The sequence below is a fragment of the Tiliqua scincoides genome, chromosome 4 (genome assembly GCF_035046505.1).
Source record: "Tiliqua scincoides isolate rTilSci1 chromosome 4, rTilSci1.hap2, whole genome shotgun sequence".
NCBI lineage: Eukaryota > Metazoa > Chordata > Lepidosauria > Squamata > Scincidae > Tiliqua > Tiliqua scincoides.
Genome location: NC_089824.1, coordinates 178,807,346 through 178,830,496, shown reverse-complemented (window position 1 = coordinate 178,830,496; position 23,151 = coordinate 178,807,346). Strand labels below are relative to the sequence as shown.

The 23,151-nt window shown below is 43.1% G+C and overlaps 1 protein-coding gene across 1 annotated transcript; it reads left to right on the top strand.

Moving 5' to 3' along the window:
• Positions 1–471: 471 nt before the first annotated feature.
• On the top strand, positions 472–7,825 carry IL10 (interleukin 10). Its single transcript, XM_066626165.1, has 5 exons — positions 472–630; positions 1,403–1,465; positions 2,486–2,635; positions 5,674–5,739; positions 7,733–7,825. The coding sequence occupies exons 1-5, from the start codon at positions 472–474 to the stop codon at positions 7,823–7,825; spliced, it is 531 nt and encodes a 176-aa protein (XP_066482262.1).
• Positions 7,826–23,151: the final 15,326 nt, after the last annotated feature.

Genomic DNA, 23,151 nt, shown 5'->3' with positions numbered 1-23,151 from the left:
CACTTTTATAATTAACAATTTCCTTGTATATAGTATAGTATACATATATACTACTATATACTATAAACTATAAAGCTTTATTTACACTGATATCTATTTGGGGATTTTACATTGTTGGGGAAACTCTTTGCCTTTTCCACAGAGTGCAAATAAACAAAATCTGGATGTGGTTTGCTTACTACCAGTGCCTTAAGAGAAAAACAACAATTAAACCAGATATCAATTAGCTTTAATTAGCTGATGGAAACACATTTTTTGTTTTACAGGAAAAAATATAATGGAAAAAAAGCTAGCTTAACACAACCTTTACTGTTTACCACATTCATATTATGCAAAAAAGATAGTTTAGAGGGAGGGGGGTTTGAGGAAAACCCCAGGAAACCAAGAACGTATAAATTAGGGGCCAATCAAAGTGATGGACAGGCAGATTGTACACAATCCAGCTGGACCACAAAGGAACTCTGTGAAGACATGAACTCCCTCTTTGCATTCACTCTGCTGTCCCTGGTGCTCTACCTCAATAATGCGCATTGCCAGCTCACTGAAGGCAACTGTAAACACTTTGCAGACCTGCTGCCTCTAAGGCTACGAGATCTGAGGATCACGTTTAATAAGATCAAAGATTATTTTGTGAGTATGACAACCCCTTTCTTTCAATGCTTCTTTTGCCTCCAGGGTTTGGAAGGAGTTAAATGCTATGATGTTCTTGGCAATTTAAGAGGCAGATGCTTGCCTGACTTGCTTACCTCAAGAGATAACTCATTTGGGACAGAAACCCTCCAGGAGCTCTCCCATGAATACCTCATTGAAATCAATAGGGAGCCAGAGAGCATCCTGGTGGATTACTGTCCTCTGGATTTCAAATGTTCCTTGAATGACATAATGTACATGCCTGTGATTGCTGCCCAGCTAAACTAACAGCAAGATTTTAGGTAGACAAATTCTCCACTTGGAGAATATCTCCGAGACCCAAAACATTTCTGAAATTATTCGAACCCTCTCTCTCTCTCTCTCTCTCTCTCTCTCTCTCTCATATCTTACAAAGAATGTCCAAGTTTGAAGAAAGTTGATATTCACAAATAACAACATGCACAGTCATAGATGAATTTTGGACAGTCTGAAATTAAGACTCAAATTTTTTTTTCATTTTTTGGATATGCACCACCAGTGAATACTGACCACCATCACTGAGTAACTGTCAGCATTCACTAGTGTATTTCTGGTCTTTGGATATTCCTAGTCTCTCAAACCTAATTGCCCCTATGCAGAAGGGACTATATCATGGTAAGTGCTCTACCTGATTTGTTGAAGCATAAAAGTAGCCCTCTGTATTATGTGTGAAACATGTATGAGCTTTCCTGGGTTCATTAAACTATCTCATTCTCATTGCATGCACCTACAGCAAACCAGGGATGATGAACTAGACATCATGTTGTTAAATGAGAATTTACTGGAAGAATTCAAGGTAAGATTTCAAATATCTTCCAAGTATATCTTGGAAATACAATCACATTGATTTCCCGGTCATGGAATGGATCATGGGAGTCAGCTCTAGCAACTCTCTAGAAAACAAATGGATCCTACTTACTTATGTAAGTCAACACAGGTGAAAGTTCTCCCTAGGCTAGGTCAAGAGAACTAGAAGCCAATGTTCTGAAGAGCATTTGCCTTTAATTTATTTGCATTTGAAAGAATACACAAGCATCCTGGTCCTAAATTAATTAAGATTAAGATTATGCATTTGTATAATGTCTCAGCTCCTGTGACTCCTTCTCTGCATATTTATGGAACTTATGGGAGAAACTGCAATTCACTAGTTGCTTAACCGTCGACTTTATCGCATAAGGTTTAGGTAATTCCTGCTCAACCATGAAGTTTCCTTGGGCCAGTCACTCTCTCTCAGACTCACCTACCTCAAAGGGTTGTTGTGAGAACAAAAAGGAAGGGGAGGAACTATTTACACCACCCTGGGCTCCTTGGAGGAAGGGTGGAATAAAAATATGACAAATAAATAAATAAATAAATGAGATGCCCAATTTGGAACAGCAGAATTCACTATATCTTTGCTTTATGAACAAGATTGAACAAAGACAAGTTCAGGAAAAACTATCCCCTTTCAAAGCACTGAAATTTCATGGGGTTTAGTTTATTTCACCCCCAGTGTGGTCTAATGTACAAACAGGGTAACCTGGAAATCCAAGCTTACTTGTCCAAGGGTGTTTAAAGGAACAGCCAAGCAGGCAAGGAAAGTGGGTAGCAGCATAACAATCTGAGAGCGCCCAATAAAAGGGGGAGACAGAACGTTAGGGTGCTGTTTCAGGTGCCCCTTCAGCTTGGGATGGGCCAGTCTGACCTTGCCAGCTTTGGCTATAGACCTGTTATATTTATATCACAAACCGTGGAACAAAAGTCAAAGCAATCAGCAATTCATGACAGTTCTTCATTGTCTCTTACCATTTGCTGTTCTTCCTTCCTCCACCACTAGGGGTACTTGGGCTGCCAGTCAGTGGCAGAAATAATCCAGTTTTACCTGGAAGATGTCTTGCCAAATGTGACCACGGGCGATACCATTGAGCGAAACGTGGGCTTTATTCAAACCATGTTGCAGGATCTGAAACAATCGATCAAGCGCTGTGTAAGTACTGGCATTTCCTTTCCTAGGGCACCTGCAGACTTCCTTGCCACGGTGACATGCAAATCCCCGGGTAAATCCTCAGAGTATTGCAACATTCTGCCTTTGTGGGTTGGTGTACAGCGAGAGGCTCCTCTGCTGAAAAGCATCGTTGTCCAAGAGTAGTAAAATATCTGCTGAGATCCTAGAAACTAAAAGTGTAATTGCTGTGAAGTGTTGTTCATAAAATAGAAAGCACTCTGTAGTGTTAAATACAGTGCTAAGGAGAGGAAGGAAAAGGTGAAAAATTGTGCCAAATAAAGCACAAAGCACAATAGCACCCAGTGACATGTTTTGCTGATTTTGCCTAATTTATTCTGGGTCTGCTATTTAAACAGAAGAATGAGTTCTTTATTTAAGGTAGTTTCACCCTGCCTTATTCAGTAACCTCAAGGCAACTTACAATATGAAGTATTACAAATGCAACAAAACAGTTGTGCAGGGCAAACCTCCAAACACTGGAATACCTGCTCAATCTCTCCTTAAACTTCCAAGATTTGGCTGCGGATTGCCTACATGCTTTCAAGCTGAGCTTTACAATGTGAAAGTCGGAGACTTCTCAACAAAATGAAACTGGAGATTTTCTCCGTGCTGCACTCTCACTAACCATTTTTGCACAGATTTTCCAAATACACACTCCCCCAGGCACTGTAAGGTTCAACAAGGTGCATAAAGGACTGTAGTCAGTTCAGGTTTGAGGCAACTTTGTTTGTAATGGTGATCTGATACTAAGGAAGACAGAGGATTAAAGATGAGGCCAGATATATCGGGGGGGGGGGGGCTGTGTAGAGTTCTAGCTAGAAGGGTCAGTCTTTTATCATGGAGTTCTAGGGTTAAATAATCTCCCTAATTGCTGACACTTCCCCTAATAAATTTGATGTAAAATCCTTACCTAACAGCAGCTGCTTCTACAGGCTGTGAAGGCAAAACTACAGCTGGTAGAAGAAGGCAGCTCCAGATTCCAACATTGCTTTCCTGTGGTGTCCTAACTGTGTCATCTGGTCTCAGGATGACTCAGAAAGCAAGCACACCACACCACAAAAGAACCCTTTGTGCATAGCTGAGTTGCAGGAAACAGCCCTCTGAGGTCTTTGTAAGGACAAAGTCAGGGATATTCATCAATTTACTCATTAGAACCTGGCTGGCTGCCAGGGTTGAACTTGTACAGCTGCACAGAAATAAGCAACCCCTTATCTATTCCCTAAGATATACCAGACAGGCAATGGTAGAAAAAGATGAGCGGAAGGAAAGAGGTAGCCGTGTCTCTATTTACATTGTGAAGTGGGAGGCAGGAAATCCCTGGTTTGCTTTTGCCTCCATCATTAATTCATTTGATGGACTGGTAAAGAAGGCTGAGCTCTTCATTTGCAATATGGGGACAATAATACTGCTCTTCCTTACCAGGAAGTTAAAAGGGGAGAGACTGTGGCTCAGTGGTAGAGCATGTGCTTGTGTGTAGAAAGTCCCAGGTTCAGTCTCTGCTTCTGGCCTCTCCCGGATAAGGCTGGGGAAGACCTGCATCTGAAATCCTGGACACCTGCTGCCAGTTGCAGCAGACTATACAGTACTTGGCTAGATGAGGTCGATCAAGCTGACACATTTGTGACAAACAATCTAGAGCAGTGGTTCCCAACCTTCTTACACTTGCATACCCCTTGGCAGCCCATTTCCATAAATTGTACCCCTCATATTATTATTATTATTATTATTATTATTATTATTATTATTATTATTATTATTATTATTAACAGTATTTATATACCGCTTTTCAACTAAAAGTTCACAAAGCGGTTTACAGAGAAAATCAAATAACTAAATGGCTCCCTGTCCCAAAAGGGCTCACAATCTAAAAAGGTGCAAATGAATACCAGCAGACAGCCACTAGAACAGACAGCGCTGGGGTGAGGTGGGCCAGTTACTCTCCCCCTGCTAAAAAAAGGAGCACCCACTTGAAAAAGTGCCTCTTACCCAATTAGCAGGGGTAAAATATAGTAGCAAAATATTTGTAATGAATATAGTTTCTGTTATTTCAAATTTATGTTTTCAACTACTGATCCATATCTGATAATACACAAATTGATGACCAAAAACTAGCATTATTATTAACAGTATTTATATGCCGCTTTTGATGCAAAGTACACCATCAGATAGCCACTAGAAAAGACACTGCTGGAGTGACTTGATGGGGCTTTGGCAGCCAGCTAGCTGCCTTCCCTCCTGCCTTGCCAGCCCCACAAGGCATTCTAATACAGACCTGCCTTTCTCCACAATCACTCAGTTCTTTCTTTGAGTACCCTTAAAGGTCTTGGCAAGTACGCTAGGTCTAGAGTAAAGGGAACCAGATGCAAAAGACTAAAAGGCTTCTGCACCGTTAATAGTTATTTAGAAGATGCAGCTTGCCATCCAAGGATGATAAAAATCACACCTGCCCAAAAGTCTTGTTTTACCTAACTATCACAGAAGCCCATCCTCCTTTGCATTTGGTGCCCTTATGCAGGTTTTTAGGTGTAGTGTTGGTGCTTTGTCTACTGTTGAACAATTTTCCCCAGTCAGACCCTTCTGATTTGAAACCTGTTGGTATTCAAGTTAACATCATTTGCCTCTTAGTTTTCATTGTAACAGAGCGGACATTGCTTCCAGGTCAGGAGCTAACAAGGTCACATTATTTTCTGTGGAAATCATAGACTCCCAGAACATTCAAAAGGCACATGATCTATAGATGAGTTTTGATCTATATGCACACAACCAATCAGTGGCTCCAGATTTTAATGCACATTCCTTTTAGCATCAAAATATGCATCTGGAAGAGATGGATGAGAATCACAATATGGAATTGATTTGTTTCCATTTCTGCACATTTCTGTGCTTCCTGCACACATAGAAGCTGTTTCAATATGCAGGTGTCCTTTACTGAACTGGGGCACAGGTGTATTTGAGTGTCTAAGGCTTGGAAGATCAACTGAAAGTCACTGAATTGATCACCTTGTGCTTCCTCTTTGCAGCATAGGTTCTTTATATGTGAAAAGAAGAAAAAAGCAATAAATTACATCAGAGAAACCTATGAAAAGGTAGGTTTGCCCATCCATTGCGAAACATTCCTCATGATCCATTAGAACCCAAAGTATTTTTGGCACTGTCATTGAGAGCCATTGTACATTACACGGAAGAACCAAAACAGGAAGCATGGTTGAACCGTGCTTCCTCTTTTCCTGCTCTCCAAAATGAGGTGCAAAGCAGAGATCTGATGTACAGACAGCTCATGCATCCTTCCTGTTTCAAGGGTGTGTCCACAGTAGGCAAAGTCACCCTTACGTTGACCCCTTCCTGTAGCAGATCTTATGGTCTTGAAGAATTTTAAACGTTTGTAACTTGTGAAGGGCAGAGAAGCCAGGGATAGAGTTGCACTTCCAGGTAGCTCTTCCCCTCCCAGAACTGTCACCCCCCAATGGTCATTTCAACTGATCATTGTAACAATGAATCAACATTCAACAATCAGTCATGTCTATTAGACTGCATGTCATTATTTTAAATTGTGAACTACCTTGAGTGTGCCGGCCGAGAGGTATAAATGTAATTATTTCACAAATAAATCAACAAGACATTGATGGTCTGGGAGAGAAGGATAACTCACTTCATACACCTTAGCACCAACACCTCCTGGCACCTGAGATTGGATGCCAGATGCTGCCCTGTTACCTGGTGATGCAGTCAAAAGATAGGAATCAGAAATGGGTCTTTCTTGTAAGTGACACTTAGATCGTGTGTTACATTTCCCAGGTGTACAAGTCAAATAGAAAAAGTTTTGTAGCCTGGAATGTACATTTGGTTTAAAAAGGACTCTCATTTTCTGTAATATATTAACATTTACAAGTGAAGATTTTCAGAATAATAGTCTGATCTTATTCATGTTTAAGCAAAAGTAAGTCCCAATGTATTTCTGGGTTTGTCTTTCTAATAAGGAAGTTACGTTTACAGTCTAAAATGCATTTTTAGGGATGATTCATATGATTCCTGGGTAGCTTGGGAGTTACTTATCATGCTAACTCAGAAACATCTGTAAGGAGAACCATGTAGACTACCGGTAGATGACTGACAGCCCAATCCTATGCATATCTACTCAGAAGTAAGTCCCATTAGAGTCAATGGGGCTTACTTCCAGGAAAGTGTGGATAGGATCGGGCTGTTTCTCTGCTACTACCTGCTTCATTAATTTGTGTTACAAATTCCAAACACTGCATTCAGAAACCCTAAAAAAAAAAAAAAAAAAAAAAAAACTTGCCTACCTGGAATGTGTAATTCACGTTTTCACAGTTTTGGTTTGACATGGCAGAATTTGTCATTGTTGTTCCTTTTGGCCACAATCCTAACCAACTTTCCAGCACTGACATGAGGGCAATGCAACTCCGAGGTAAGGGAACACAAACATTGTCCTACCTTGAGGATGCCTCCATGACTACCCCCTGACTGCAGGATGCAGTACATGCCCCACTGGCAAAGCTATGCCAGTGCTGGAAAGTTAGGATTGCGCCCTGCTTCACATCAAAATGGAATAAAGACAGAGGAAGGAAGGGTTGTCTCCACACAAAAGTCTCTGCAGAGTTGTGTGAGAAAGAAGTTGGGGGAACAGTTTCAGAGGATGGGTCTAGCACCTGTGTCTGAACACATGTTCCCAGTCGGTCTTCCTTTTCTTCCTCCCCCCTTCTCCCCCACAGCAACATGCCTGATCTTGTCTTATCTTAGAAGCTAAGCAGGGTCAGGCCTGGTTAGTACTTGGATGGGAGACCGCCTGGGAATACCGGGTGCTGTAGGCTTATACCATAGCCTTTCAAGACTGAAGGTTGCCAACCAACCTTCTCCCCCTCTTTTTCCTCTCCTCTTCCTCCCCTCTCCTCCTCTGAGCTTTCTCTCCTCATTACTGCCCTGTATTGCTGCAGTTGTCACCAACAGTAACAATTCTTTCACATGCCAAATGATGACTGATATGTATATATAGGCATAATTCTCTTCTAATGAATATGATGGTGATCTCTGAAGAAGTCATTCTCTCTTCTTCCTCTTCAGCTGCAAGACAAAGGCATCTACAAAGCTATGGGAGAGTTTGACATTTTTGTTAACTACATTGAAGAATATCTAACAATGAAGATGAAAAAATGAAACAATTCCCAGGCAGATATAAAAACTGTTACATTTTTTTAAAAAATATGGGGCCTTTGCACAGAAGAGATGGAAAACAGTGTTATGTTTTGCAAGGGATACAGTGATGTCAGGTCAATCACAATGCACATTTTTTTTTACATAAATGATTATTTATTATCTCGGATACCTCAACTTTTTTGGTACTTATGTTTGTGAACAAACTTACACTTTCTACAGTAGAAAGACTACCATGTACATTATTTATTTTTAGATTGTGACTGATGACTTGTTGATTTTCCTTTTACTTTCGGAATGCTCAAAATTGTATTGTTCCAGGAAATCATTTGTAGGAAGTAAGCCATATCTTCTGGCACGTATCTGGACTACTGTTAGGTCACCATTTTTTTGGCTTTCAGCTTAAGCAATGTTCTTCAGACATATTGTTAGCTACAGCATGTGGCCATCTCTTGGAACAATATTTTAAAAAGTCTGCACTGCCTGATATCTCTTGCCTGTCAGATGCTTAAGAATTGCCCAGAACAATCCAGTTTTCAAATTACAGAGGATCAGGAGAGAGCTTTGCTCCCTTACCTTCCCAAGCGAAGTATGCCTCGCACTTCATTGCTAATGTAGACATTATTTAAGACATTTCTCAGGTGAAGTTACATTTTCTCTAATGTTACATTTTCTGCTGCTGTCTTATGCTTCCACTTTAAAGTGTGAATTGTTTGTTTTATGAATATGATCTTGTTCTTCATTGTTTTGATATTTAAAAAAAAACATATTGAATGGGTGTTCTGTAAGCCTCCTTGTGTGTGTTTGAAAAAATGAAGCATAAATGAATAAACAGACATTTTGTGCTACTTAGGCTACTGTTTTTATAAAACTTTGGAGAAATGATTTGGCTATAATGAGAGGGAATTAGGGGGTAGGGGTTGTGGATTTCATTAAAATCCCCTCCCCTCACTTTTGCCTCCATAATTCAGTGGTCAAACATGAAATGAAACACTTCAAAACTCAAGGCCACTGGCTTTGCTCATGTTGAAAAGGAATTCAGCACTTCTCCTGCACCAAAATGTTTCCTTAGCCTTATGACACAATCCTGTTCTCCCGTTGTGCCAGTGCAGCGACTGCCATAAAGCAAGTTGCAATAGCATGGAAGATGGGGTGCCATGGGAACCTGTGCCATCCCACCGGCACCCATGCAACTGTGCTGGAGCAAGTAAGAGCTGCTGTGAGCAGTGCAGGGGCAAGGGAAGGGTGGGAAAGGCGGGAAGGGGTGTAACAGAGTAGGGGAGGACAGCAAATCAACTTAGAGGCATTTGTTCATGTTCAGTGTACTCTAAGCACACTCAGAGAAATGTGATGGATTATGTAAGTGATAAAATTCAGTAACCCCTGATTCAGATGACTTCTAGGCTGGCTGTATTTTGAGAGCTGGAATAAAGTATTTACACTGTTACAGACCTGTCAAATAGCTAGATTTATTTGTGACCTGAGTTACAGAATGGCTGAAAGCAACACTCGGCAAATGAGATAAAGTATATGTACTCATGAGCTCAAAGAAACAACAATTTAAGGAGCCTTTTGTTGGCACACTCAATGAGGTCCCCGCTAAAATGTCACTCTGTGAAAGCGACATGTCTATGCAGCATATTACTGCTTCTGCAGTGAAATCATTTTTAAGTGTGCACTCTCACATCATTTTCACACAAGTGATACTACATGTTTTTTCTTCCTGGCCTGCACCACTTGTAGATGCCTTTAATATGGAACACAGGATCTGAGAGAGATTTATAACTGATCACATCTAGCTAGTGTGTATTCGTTTTTACAGTGCTATCCACTTCCATTGCATTTCACAAAAAATATTTGGAGAGGTCCCATCCCAAAGGGTTTACAGTCTAGATATCAGCATGAGGGAACAGAGGCAGGAGAGGGAAAAGACTTTTGTCATCAGCATGACCCAGCACCATCCTTTCATAGTAGTGTATTAAGACTGCAAGCCTATCCACATTTGCCTGGGAGTAAACCCTATTGACTATAATGGGACTTACTTCGGAATAGACAGGCATAGAACTGGACTCTAAACCTTTGGTATATTCCTTACACTTGAAATAACTTGTGCTTTCTTTAATACTTAAGCCCCGAAGACTATGTGGAGGTATTCTGTATTTTGCTTTAAGGGTTTTTATTGCACTGCTCTTTATGATCTTTTATAGTTATTGAGACTTATATTTCAGTTCTATTTTTGTGTTTCACTGTTTTTTCTCTACATTATACACTGCCTTGAACACTCTCTTTATTAGGGGGGAAAGGTGGGATATAAATCATTTTCATTAATTGATATTACACTCTCCTGCTACTGTGTGCACTGCTGCCAGTATTAAAGAAACTCTGTGGATTGTCATATAAACATTTGCATAACCTCTTATTAAGGGAAAGGGGCTATTGTTATCCCACTGGTATGAGAAAGGGGGCTTACTTGCAATTACTGACTGATGCTGCAGTTCTAGCATACACATATGTTCCTGAGAGTAAGCCCCACTAAACACAATGGGGCTTACTTCTGAGTAGACATGCATAGGATTGTGCTGTAGCTTATTAAGCACCATCAGGGTACATGACACTTTACAGAACCACTTTACAGACGTGGTTCCCAAACTTTTCAACTGGCAGCTCACTTGATCTGCTGGGCCATTGGCCATGGTTTCCTATTATGGCTACAATTCTATGCATTTAATGGCAGGATACATTGTTTTCATTGTTTTTGTGAGGATTTCATGGCACCCCAGGCAGCCACAGCTCACAGTTTGGGAACCAATGCTTTACAGGCAGGCAGCCCAATCCTGAGCTGCCTCAGTCGCAGTGTGGGGCTGCCACATGGGGCTGCTGTGGCTCCAAAATGGCAGCCATGGCATCCAACATGTCCTGGGCAACCGCCACCACCTCCTCAGGAGAAGGGGACTTTCGTCCCCTTCTCCCAGGTAAGGGAAGTAGCCCCGCAATAGGGTTACTTGATTCTGTAACCCTATTTTGTGCCGGCTCTTGATTCTGTGGATGGTCCAACCCGGGGCTCAGGATCCGGTGCAGCTGAGCTCTGCCAGCCCCAACCCCTCCTGCCCTGCTTCCTCCTCCCACCACACCTCCCTCCACCCTCCCTCATCTCCCCCTACACCCCCACCCATCTTTCTGCCACAGGTGGTCTGGGCGACCTCTGGGTGGCAGAACATGGACCCAGTGATGGAGCTGGCTCAGAACGGGCTCGCGCTGGGCTATCTCTAGCACTGGGCCCATGGTACGATCTCATAAATGTGCCTTATGGCGCATTTGCACCAGTGGTAAGCTGGTGTGAACCGGTCTGGATCAGGTCCTAAGAGAAGAATAAAACCAACAACAGGTCACTGCCTTAAGGAGCTTACAATCAGGAATACCATTCATTCTTTCTGATGTATTCAGCAGCATGTAATGGAGGAGATGACTCATGCCCTGTTCTTTTCATGTAGTGGTTGCACTTATGTGTGGACAGCTGAATTTTGTTTTTTCTTCACATGTACAAACAGAACATGAATCAATAAGGAGATGATGTGACTCACAATACCTTGTATAAAAGCAGTCTTCATGTGAATAGTGGTGCGTTAACCTTTATGTTTCAGATCTTCACCAAAACCTTCCCAAGAAATATATATAGATAATGAAAACAGATACAGGTATAGGAACGACTCAGAAAAAAGAACGCAGGGGAAGTTTCATATTTTTGTATTTGCAAAGGTGAGATGGAAGGAGATTATTACTGACAGATGGTGGCTGCTGTGTGTTCATTCTGGGTACCTTTTTAATAGCAGTTTTATGATTTTATGAATGGAGAAGGGGATGTTTGTGGAAGTTCATAGGAATATTGAGACAGGAAATGATGAACAAAAGAAAAAAGCATCATGAACAGTTAGGCACATGACTCACAGCACGCGCATCACACCAGAACAGAACAGAACATCTTCAAATTGATTTCTTAACCCTCTTTATCTTTTGCCTTAATCACAGAGTTGTATTGTATTGTATTGGCAACCTTCAGTCTCGAAAGACTATGGTATCGCGCTCTGAAAGGTGGTTCTGGCACAGCGTCTAGTGTGGCTGAAAAGGCCAATCCGGGAGTGACAATCCCTTCCACACCGGGAGCAAGTGCAGTCTGTCCCTGGTCTGTCTGGGGACTGCCCAGCTTAAGGCGGGCGGTAGCTGCCCAATGAGATGCAATGATCTCTCCCACCGTCGGAAGCAGCCCCTGGCGTCATGCTCTACGCCAATTCCAGTGATTATAAGTTGGCTTTTTTCTTTTGCATGCAAACAGTTCCATACTTACAGTTCTGATGTAAGCTTAAAATTGGTTATCTGGAAATGCAGAAATTGAATGAGCTGAAAGCATATTTGCCAAAGAGTTCATCAGACACATTATTCTATGGGGCCCTGTCCTGAGTTGATGGCAAAATGCCAATGCACAAGGTTGGAAGGGGAAGGATGACAATCATTGTACCTGAGACCTTTGGTGTAAAGCAGGTGTTGTACTACTGCCTCCCTACTCCAATGACCATAAGTAGAGGTGGGTTGTTTTGGTGATTACCAAATAGAAGTATATAACACTGCACTTTCTGCACTTCTTATTTTTGTAAAAAAAAAAAAAAATCTGTAAAATCTGCAAAAAAATTAAATCATTCTCTAAGACCTCTACGTGCATGTGGCTGCATCTGCTGGCACTATACCACCTATATCACCTACCTAGTACACTTTTAAAGCCATTGTAATTTATAATTATAATTTATTAAAATGTACCCTTGGAATAAAAACACGTAACACTGCTTTCTGCACTTTTTACTTTGAAAAACACTGAAATCCATGAAAAAATAAAGCCGTTTTCACCCAACACTAGCTATAAGATGATTGCAATTCTATAAACACCACAGTCTGTCTCACAGCAAACGTTCACATATAGATTATAGTCATGAAAGCTGAACACAAGAGACCTTGCAGAAAATATAACTTTACTTGGATTAATTTATATAAACTGCCCAGGTTACACTTGCTGACAGAATCACAGAGTTATGGGTTTCCTATTTTAAACATTCGCCAAGGGCAAACATTTTGGAATTTAACCCTTTGTTCAAAGGCACCAATTGAAGATCTCCAAGGAAGGAAATGCTGCAGCTTCCCTTGACAACTTTCATTTAGTCAACAGTTATTACAGATAAAGGGCTTTTCTAGTATACAATATCAATACTACAATATATCCAAAAAGTGAAAAATCAAGACCCATTGTGGAGCAGGAGGCTGGGGGGGCAGGGGGTGGTAAGGGAAAGTCCTTTCAGCTGGAGGAGAAGGCTGTCCTTCACCTCCACCACTGTACCCCACTGCACCTGCCAGAGAAGGGAAAAGCAATGGTGGGGGCACGGCATGGGGGGAAGGGATAAAACTGAGTGGGGAAGAGGGAGGAAGGGGGCAGGAGGCATACAGAGGAGTAAGGGGGAATAATTCCCTTTCCCTCCAAGATTCCCGATCCAACCCCCCTCCCCCCCCCACACACACACTGAATGCAGCACACTCATTTTTGGTGCATCTGTATTAGCATGAGGAAGGATAGGATTGGGCTCTTACAGCCCAATCCTTTCCACACTTTCCTGGGAGTAAGCCCCATTGGCTCTAATGGGACTTGCTTCTGAATTTACATGCATAGGGTTGGGCTGTAAGTGGATTAAAATAGGCTTCAACTGGAAAGCAACTGAAGCTTCTTACTTCGTCAACAGCACACTGGGGAGCATGAATGCAAACCAAACTACAGGAAGGGCAATTTGCTAGTGCCCCCTCCCCTTCTCACCCATCCTAACTGCATTTGTGGGCCCTTTCGCACCACTCCCCCATATTAGTGTTAAAAAAATTAGAGCTGGTCTATATAACATCTCATTTTGACCAAAAAAAGTAAACGGTTTGGGAATAAAAGAAGCCAAATAAAAGCACAATAGCATTTTGTAGACAATAACTCTATTGACGCAAAACAAGCAGAAATTCCATAGCACACCATACATTAAAAAGATTTCTGTAGGTTGCTACCTGCTAGTTGCTATGTTATGAAAAGATGATACAGGGCTGGATGTTTTGGATGGGGAACCAGAGCTCTGACCCCAGGCTGGGAGTGATGGTGTCTCTGGAGCTCTGCCTAGAGGAGGTAGGTAAAACTCCACTTCCAAATTTGAGAATGTTCTTTCTCTCCAAAGCACCACTGTTGGTTAGTGACAAAGGTGATACAGAAATGTATGGGCTGAGTGGACGGGGAGGGTGGTCAACTCTTCCTTGGTGGAGGGGACATTGCCGCTTGCTTTGAAGCGGGCGGTGGTTCGCCCCCTCCTGAAGAAGCCCTCCCTGGATTCTACTGTGCTGAATAACTACCGGCCAGTCTCCAACATCCCGTTTCTGGGCAAGGTAATCGAGCGGGTGGTGGCGGCCCAATTCCAGAGGGTCTTGGATGAAGTGGATTATCTGGACCCTTTTCAATCTGGTTTCAGGCCGGGCTTTGGGATGGAAACTGCCTTGGTCGCCTTGGTGGATGACCTATGCCGGGGACTGGACAGGGGGAGTGCGACCCTGTTGGTCCTGCTGGACCTCTCGGCAGCTTTCGATACCATCGACCATGGTATCCTTCTGGGCCGATTGGCCGAGTTGGGAGTTGGAGGCACCATTTTGCGGTGGTTCTGCTCCTACTTGGAGGGTCGGTCCCAGATGGTGGTGCTGGGGGATGCCTGTTCGACACCCTGGCCCTTGAAGTGCGGGGTGCCACAGGGTTCAATTCGGTCCCCCATGCTATTTAATATCTACATGAAATCGCTGGGAGAGGTCATCCGGGGGTTTGGAGTGGGGTGTCATCAATATGCTGATGACACCCAGCTCTATCTCTCCTTTCCTCCAGACTCCAGGGTGGCGGTTGAGGGCCTGGAGCGCTGTCTGGAAGCAGTGAGGATCTGGATGGGGGCTAACAAGCTGAAATTAAATCCGGATAAGACAGAGGCTCTCCTGGTTTGGAAATCCTCAATGCAGGTGCTGGATTATCGGCTTGCTCTGAATGAGGTTGCACTCCCTCTGAAGGAGCAGGTGCGCAGCTTGGGGGTCCACCTGGACTCGCAGCTGCTCCTGGACTCCCAAGTGGCTGCTATGGCTAGGGGGGCCTTCGCACAGCTTCGGCTGGTGCGCCAGCTGTGGCCGTACTTGGATCGTGCAGACCTGGCCAAGGTGATCCATGCTACGGTGACATCGAGGTTAGATTTTTGTAACACGCTTTATGTGGGGCTGCCCCTGAAGACGGTTCGGAAACTGCAATTAGTGCAGAAAGCGGCGGCCCGTGTGGTCACTGGAGCTAGGCGGTTTGACTCTGTCAGTCCGCTTCTCCGGGGGCTACATTGGCTGCCCATTCGTTTCCGGGCCCAATTCAAGGTGCTGGTCTTGACCTTTAAAGCCCTATACTGCTTTGGGCCAGGCTATCTTAGAGATCGCCTACTCCCGTACAATCCGGCTCGTCCTCCCAGGTCATCAGAGAAGGCCTTTTTACATGTGCCGCCGCCTAAAGAGGTACGTGGGGCGGCGGCAAGAAATAGGGCCTTCTCAGTAGTGGCACCAATGTTATGGAATTCCCTTCCCCTTGACTTGAGAATGGCTCCCTCCCTCGAGACCTTTCGGCAAGGCCTGAAGACCTTGTTGTTTACACAAGCCTTCTGACTCTATGGCCTTTTTAACATCTTTTATACATCTTTTAGTTTTTTACAGGTGTGATTCCTCCTTGAACTGCTGTTTTATGCTCTTTTTATTCTGACTTTTATCTGATTACTGTTTTTTATGGTTTCTCTTAATGTGTTTTTAATATGTTTTTATCTGTTAAATTGTTTTAATCTGTTTTTGTTTCTAATATGTTGTAAGCCGCCCTGGGTCCCTTTGGGGAAAAGGGCGGGATAAAAATAAAGTTTATTATTATCATTATCATTATCATTATCATTATCATTATCATTATCATTATTATTATTATTATTATTATTATTATTATTATTATTATTATTATTATTATATCCCCAGGTGTGCTGGAGATAATGCCTCTGGAGCTCTGCTCATCTTTGTCACTATCTGCCCATCTCTCCAGTTTACTTTGAAATGGTGTTTATTTAAAACAAAGACTGCCCTGTGTTGTATAATTTTCAAATATATTTTTTCATAAAAACTATTGACGAAGACGTTGAAAAGCATCAGATTCACCAATTCAAAATTAATATCTATTAGTCATTTCTCTGAATCTATATGATAGTTCTTTATACTGCATTTCTTTGAACCAGTCTTAAACATGTCTACTCAGACATAAGTCTGAGTAAGTCAATGGGGCTTACTCCCAGGAAAGTGTGTATAGCATTGTAGCCTAAGTAAATCAGCTGCCTTCAACCATTAACAAATTCAAATTACTTTTTTTAAAAAGAAGACACTTGGAAACTTCCTGCAGCTCAATGCGGAAGACTGTCACGGAGAGGCACCATAACATGGGGCTCAACAGAGGGGATCCATCTGTGACAGTAACAACCATAAACCAACTCCAAACTTGCATAATTCTGGAGGCTGAAGTTTTCATAACCGAGTGAGCAGTGAGGATGCCATCCGTGAATCACTGCCAATTCATCAGAGTTCGGGTTCCGTGTTTTGAAGACGGAACCCTGGTCAGGAGGTTACTTGGAAGCAGAGGATTCTCATCTTCCACATACAGTATATACAACACCCACCTAGTGTTACTGTAAGAGACTGGGATGTCAGATAACCCAGAAGTTTCCAAACTGTAAATAGAATAGTGAGTAACAGGAATCATGTAGGTGGTCACCAGGCTATCAGAGTTGTTTGATAAACACAGAATTCAACACAAGCATCCACAGAATCTTTTCCCCCACAGTAATTCTAAAAAAAAACAAACACAAAAATCATGCTTAAGTCCACATCAGTCTAGGCCCTAATCCCATCCCTTGCCAGAAGCCCCAATTAAACTATGCCAAAAAGCTTCATGCTGCATCCAGAGATGGGGGGAGGGGGGTGGTCCTGATGGCAATGGGAGTAAGTAAAAATACTTATACTTAATACTTATACTTACTTCCGCATAAGCCCTGGGGCTACCTCAGAGTCTCCTTAGACATACTCCACCTCTTCTGTTGGGAGGTGGGATGGAAAAGGGATGGGAATTTTTGAAATGGATAGGATTTGGCATTTGCCACTGCTGCAAGATCCACCTGCCTCTTCTCCATCCCTGATCCTTCCAACCTCCCTGGCCAGTTATGCTCCAGTTCTCTCAGTCCCGCCCCATCCCCCACCCGCGACTGCTGACTTATCGAGTCTGGCAGGCATGGTGGAGTCCAGTGGCACAATGGAGTCCACCTCTTCTGGCACCAAAGCTGTGTGTGGCATCAGCAGCCATTTTACAACAGACTGTTCTGCTGTCATAAAACTTTCTCCCAATAGTCTAATCCTGGATCTAACAGTTATGTAGCTCCAATCCACAGAGAGTTATTTGCACAAGTCCCATTGATTCCAATGGGGAAAGTTCATGGCACTAACAAGTCCTGTTGGTTTTAACGGGTTTTAAGCACAACTTTCTCTAAACTGGGGTCATATGGTTCCCTAGCTAGTATGCAAAATGCATATTCAAAATCTTCAAAGTTCAAGCCTCTTTTCACATGATGGCTGGTAAGCATGATGTATGTTGAACACAGGACCAAATTCCACATGAATCTTATTTAAGGCAGACCAAATGACTGGGAAGATTGTGGCCTTCCATTTATGAGTTTCCTAACTGCAGTTGACTGATCATTGTTGGAAACAAGAGGCTGAATTAGATGGATCTGTGGTCTATGTTCACCTTTGTGTCAGAGAACAAAATCGATAGTTGGAGCCCAGACTGGACAACATCCACACTTTGTCTTTGGGCTGCAAATGAAAGAACAATGGCTTTGGAAGTAGAAGCACTCCATGAGGTTTGGTTGCTCTCTCTTGAAATATATGAATACTCCTCATTTGAGAAAGAAATCCTCCCTTTGAAACAAGCACATTTTTTTTGGGGGGGGGGGGGGTTATTTGCTGTCTTAAAGAGAGCATTGTAGAGTTGCCCCTACAATGCAGTGTGGGCTGTTAGAGAAATTGTGGGATTGGAGGGAAAGGGAAAGAAAAGGCGGAGATTTCTATTGTTTTTTTTAAAATGTCTGTGGGTCAACCTCTTTTATAAAATATTTAGGACCCACCAAATGTTTTTCAATAAGGGGTTGAAACTCTCTCCAGCAGGAAGGTGAAATTAAGCAGTAGCTTGAAGCAGGGAAAAAGTACTATAATTTTCAAAAACAAAACAAAAATGGGCAGGCTGGGGCTTATGGTGGCTACAACACTCGAACTGCAGTGACAGAGCACACTGAAAGGGCATTGGGCTTCAGCAACCCACTGGTCTTACATAGTTTCAGCATCTGTTGAAATGTACCTTGAGACAACAATCAAATAATACCATGTATCACCACCCATAAGAAGAAGGTGCTCCTGTTCAGGACTCCAGCCAGAGCAGAAACGGAACCTTGCACAGGGTGGAGTGGGAGAAACAAAGGATGCTTTTGTCTTGCTGGCTTCCCTGAGGCCTTCCCCTGCTGTGTTATGTATAATTGCTACATACAGAAGGGTAGTGTTGACTCTGGAGAGTGTGAAAGGGCACTTTTTCCTTTCTTTCCTCCTGAAACATCTCTGTGGAGCTCAAAATGGATGTGTGTGTATTTTAACCTCATGGATACACAACCTCTCACAACTTTAATCCCACTGCAAGATACTTATTACAAACTGTGCTAGAGAAGTGGGTTCCAAGCACTCATGTGGATGGCAAAAAAGGCACTATAGCAAATCAATTAAAAAAACAAAATTTCTTTGCTCCGTGATTTAAAAACAGTCTTGATGACCTTTGAGATGTAAGATAAGAGTCATTAAGAAGACAATTCATCAGTCAGTAGTTGGCATCACTCAGCCCCTCCCTTCACCAATGCAAGTGATCCCCTTTCTTTCACTGCTCAGGAAGATGGGAGGGGTCACCTGGAGAGAGAAGAATTGATGGATTGTCAGCCAGTTGCCCTCTCTCTCTCTCTCTCTCTCTCTCTCTCTCTCTCATTAAGAAGGCTGTTGTTAAAGGACTGTTCAGTTTTTTAAACTGATTTTAAAGGGGTGCATTTTTCCTCTTCTCCAGGGATCAGCACATTTCTTCTCATTTGCAGTGGCCATTCGTGTTGAGTCAAATCCGTGTATAAAAAAAAATCCGTGTATAAATAGGCTGGACCTGTACTCCTCTTAATATACCCCACCTCCCTCTTCTTCCTCCTTCTCTTTTGCCTTCTTAGGGAGTCCCCCAAGTACATATAAACCACTGCCTAGTTTTGAGTTAACCCCATTTTGCTTTCAAGCTGAAAGGCACTCAGTCACCTCAACTAGAGAATGAACAAGTAGAACTTGCTACACAGTCTAGTGTTTGTATCCCCAGTCCCTCAGAGGAGAAGTACAGTTCAGCCAGTGTCTACTCCCTCCTGAAATGTCACTGAGTAGCGCAAGCAGGTTTGTCTGTTTTTTAAACTACACAGCATACCTCTTGTCAATCCTATCCCAGCTCCAGGATACCAACTACAAAATGTTAGGACTTGAGGACACCAATTTACCCCCCCCCCATACACACACATCTCTCCCACTGACCATCATTCTTCTGTCTTTTTCCACGAACATACTAAGGTTTCCTTTCAATTGCCTTCAATAATAGACTTATACAGCCTCCCTAAGTTCTGGCTTCTTTAGACCCTCTTCTTTATGTATTTTTATCCCATGGGACAAGAATGAGAACTAGCCATCAATAATAATGGAGGCATTGAGAATTTTAGCATCCCTTTCCACCTGCCCAAACAAAAGATAACAGAAAAGACAGGAGTTTCTACTCCCCAGACATTGAATGGAGCACTTTGTTATTTCTACATGTTCTTCACAATCTGAAAGGACCTGTAGCTCATTCAAACCCTAGAAGTTCAAAGGAGCGGCAGCTTACATGGTGCATTAAGGCACCTTGCAAAACTTAGTGCTGTGCCCCTCCGTAGCTATTGCTGCTGACCCAGGGAGTCCCTTGAGTATGTAAAACCACCATTATTTTTTTTTAGTGACCCCATTTTGCAGTAAAACTGAGAGGCACTCAACCACATATGATAGAGAATGCTGCTGCTGCTGCTGATGATGATATGGCTCACAAGCTGAACAATCTCAGCCAAATCCAGGAACTCTATATTAATAAGCTCTCAGTCACTTCCTTATTGACAAATCCTGGAAAGATAGGAAGGAGTATATTAGCAATGAGCAGAAGGGAACGTGACACACTCAGGGTTGGCTGGAAGCCCTCTGCCGTTCCAGTGCCTATCAAACATGAAGTAAGTCACATTCTTCGTTGCTGAAGGAGGGAAAAGAGGAACATGTGGTGCTGGTTTCCGGTTTTGGCTGCTGAAGAAATTGATTGCTGAGTCAGCATTTTAAAAGGGCAGAAATGTAAACATAAGAAGAAGCTCTTTCATTTCCCTGATGTCCTAGAACTCAGGAGATAGATTTCTCCATTTTAAAACCACTAGACTTGGGGGGGGGATTCAGGAGATATTATATCCAAAGCCTGGAAGGGGCAGGAAATTGGGCAGCATCATGGAACCACAGTGCAGTGCTGAACTGCTAAAATGGTGGCAAATGGTTGGGGCCACTTACATGGTGTGTTGTGGTGCCTGCTTACTTACCATGCCACCACAACTATAGCTATGCCGCTGGCTAGCTTCCTTAGACTGTGCCCTCTGACATGACCAACCCAACTCTGGGATCTTCTGAAGCCAAGGAACAAGCTAGGCTAGGCTGGCCTGCTCTTAATTAAGTTACTCCTTTTGTCTCTGCAACCACAGAAGCAGAAGACATCAGCACTATTCCAAGCAAACCCTGAGGCACCCAGTGTTCACCATCTTGGGGAGGAACTCTGCAGGCAAATGCTGTCCCCCAGGGAGAGTGAGGGCAAAGCTACAGAGCACATTGGCACTGGAGGTGAGGCTTGCCAACACACACAGTACAGTCACAGAATGTCAGAAGGGGCCTGCTGTGTGTTATTCTGTTTCCTTGTCAGAGATTGTGGTAGCCTCTAGTCCCTCTGTTCCTCTACAGGACAAGAATCAGGGCACAGATTCAGTTCAACGTTCTGATGCAATGGGAAGCACAAGGATGGATCCAGGTCTGAGAGGGCTCTTGGCAAAGTGCACGGAGCCACAAGTTGGACTAGATGTCCTTCAAGATCCCTTCTAACTCTATGATCCTATAATTCTAAGTGCCTTCCATGGGCTTCTTCCTACACAATGGGTCTTGTCTTACCTTGATGTGTGTGTTGAGGGTTGGAAATGCCATAGGTGGCAACAAAAGCAGGAAAGTTCCTCTACTTTGCCTCCTATCCAATCCTGGCTCTTCTCACATACCCTAACCCTGATGCAAGAGTAACATTCAGTCCATCACTCCCTCATCACATCAGGCATCCTCCCCACCTATAAACAGCAGCTTGCTTGGAGAGGTCCCTGTGATCTTGCAGGAGCCTCTGGAAGATGCCTATTCACAGAGAGGGCAGGCAAGAGGAGACAATGTCAGAGTGACTCAGCCAAGAAGTTGCTGTGTCATCACACAAAACTGGGTTATAGCTTTGAAGCTGGACATGTCAAAAATTAGCAGTAGGTTCTTTAATAATAGCCCTGGGCCCTCAGAAACACCAGCCCTGGAAAAGCACCATGGCATTGGGGTCTGTGCACTCCCTTTCTTAGCAGCAGGGTTACAACTAGCTGTCTGGGGTCCATTTCTGTTGCAGGCAGTGTAGAGAGAACCTAGTTAATTCACAAGCTTGATTTATTCAGGTCACTGAATTTCACTTTTTGTAGCAGAATCTGAGGACCTTTCGTAGAGAATGCACGTCCCTGGATTTCATCATCTTAATTTGCTATCTGGCCTTTTGTTGTATTCAAAAGAATCTGTGCAAGTTGGTGCCTAAAGACTAACCTTTATCTTGAGATCTGTGTCCCAGATCTCAAAAAGCTTTTACTGAAAGTCTGAGGTTTACAGAAATCAGGTCAAATTAAGCGACGGCCCAAAGTGTTGGTTTGGCACATACACTGTAAGAACAAATGACAAAGGAAGTAGGCCTAACAGTGTGACTTTCCTCCGCACATCACCACTTTCTTACTCCCCCACAGCCTCAAAGTCACGGGCATGATTAATATCAATTTCTTATTACTTTTAAGATTACACAGCTGACAGAATTTGAAATCTCACAATGATGGAAGCGTCCTGTGATTGTAATACTATTTGAAATGCACCGCCTTATAACTAGGCCCCTTTTTTGGGACAGAAGCGATATACTTTTTATCAGCTAAATGACAAGTAGAAATTCAGCAAGTCCTGCCCAAGATACAGTGATGGGAAAAGCAGCATTTTCCAAATCAGCAAAAACAAAAAGTCTCTGTCAAGGGAAAAAAGCAGGCCATAAATGATGGCTAATATGCTCCGAGTGCTCTATTCTGGGATCCAAATGGGGCTGCCTATCTCACACAAATGGGACTGCATATCTGTGTCTGCATGTGTGATTTTCTGTTTCTGCAACCTCATAGGCTTTCTAAAGATTGGTCATAGCCACATAATGAGAGCTGTACACAGGAAATCTTTGTTCTTGTTCTTAATTTTAGAATGGTGAACATTTCAACCAATGTCAGCGCAATCCTATACTGCAGACAGGCTAGGCTAGTAGGCTCTCGTTCAGGGTGGGGATCGCACCGCTGCCTTCCCCCTCCCACCCACGCAAGAACTTCGTGGCTCTCAAACTCTCCCAGAGAGTTTGAGAACCACTGAGGTACATGAGAGGGTGATGGCATTCAAGAGAAACAGTGAGAAATAACTTCGCAGCTTCTCTAAGATGGAGTTGTTTATCTAGGAGAGCCTTAGGGATTATTGGTAGTTGGCAACCTTCAGTCTGGAAAGACTATGGTATAAGCCTACAGCACCCGGTATTCCCAAGCGGTCTCCCATCCAAGTACTAACCAGGTCTAACCCTGCTTAGCTTCTAAGATCAGACAAGATCGGGGATGTGCAGGGTAACAGTTGCTGCCAGGGATTTATTAGGGAGCCTTTATTGTTTATTAGGGGTTAATGTTGCCTGTGGTCAGGGTTGGCCTAGCTCTGAGATTGACTGGAGCAGCTGCTTTGAGCTGTGACTTGCAAAGGGGGCAGCAAAC

Coding starts and splice junctions, on each gene's coding strand:
- IL10 (XM_066626165.1), top strand. CDS start 472: ATGAACTCCCTCTTTGCATTCACTCTGCTGTCCCTGGTGCTCTACCTC. Junction 1,466..2,485: donor ATTTACTGGAAGAATTCAAG/GTAAGATTTCAA, acceptor CTCCACCACTAG/GGGTACTTGGGCTGCCAGTC. Junction 2,636..5,673: donor AACAATCGATCAAGCGCTGT/GTAAGTACTGGC, acceptor TCCTCTTTGCAG/CATAGGTTCTTTATATGTGA.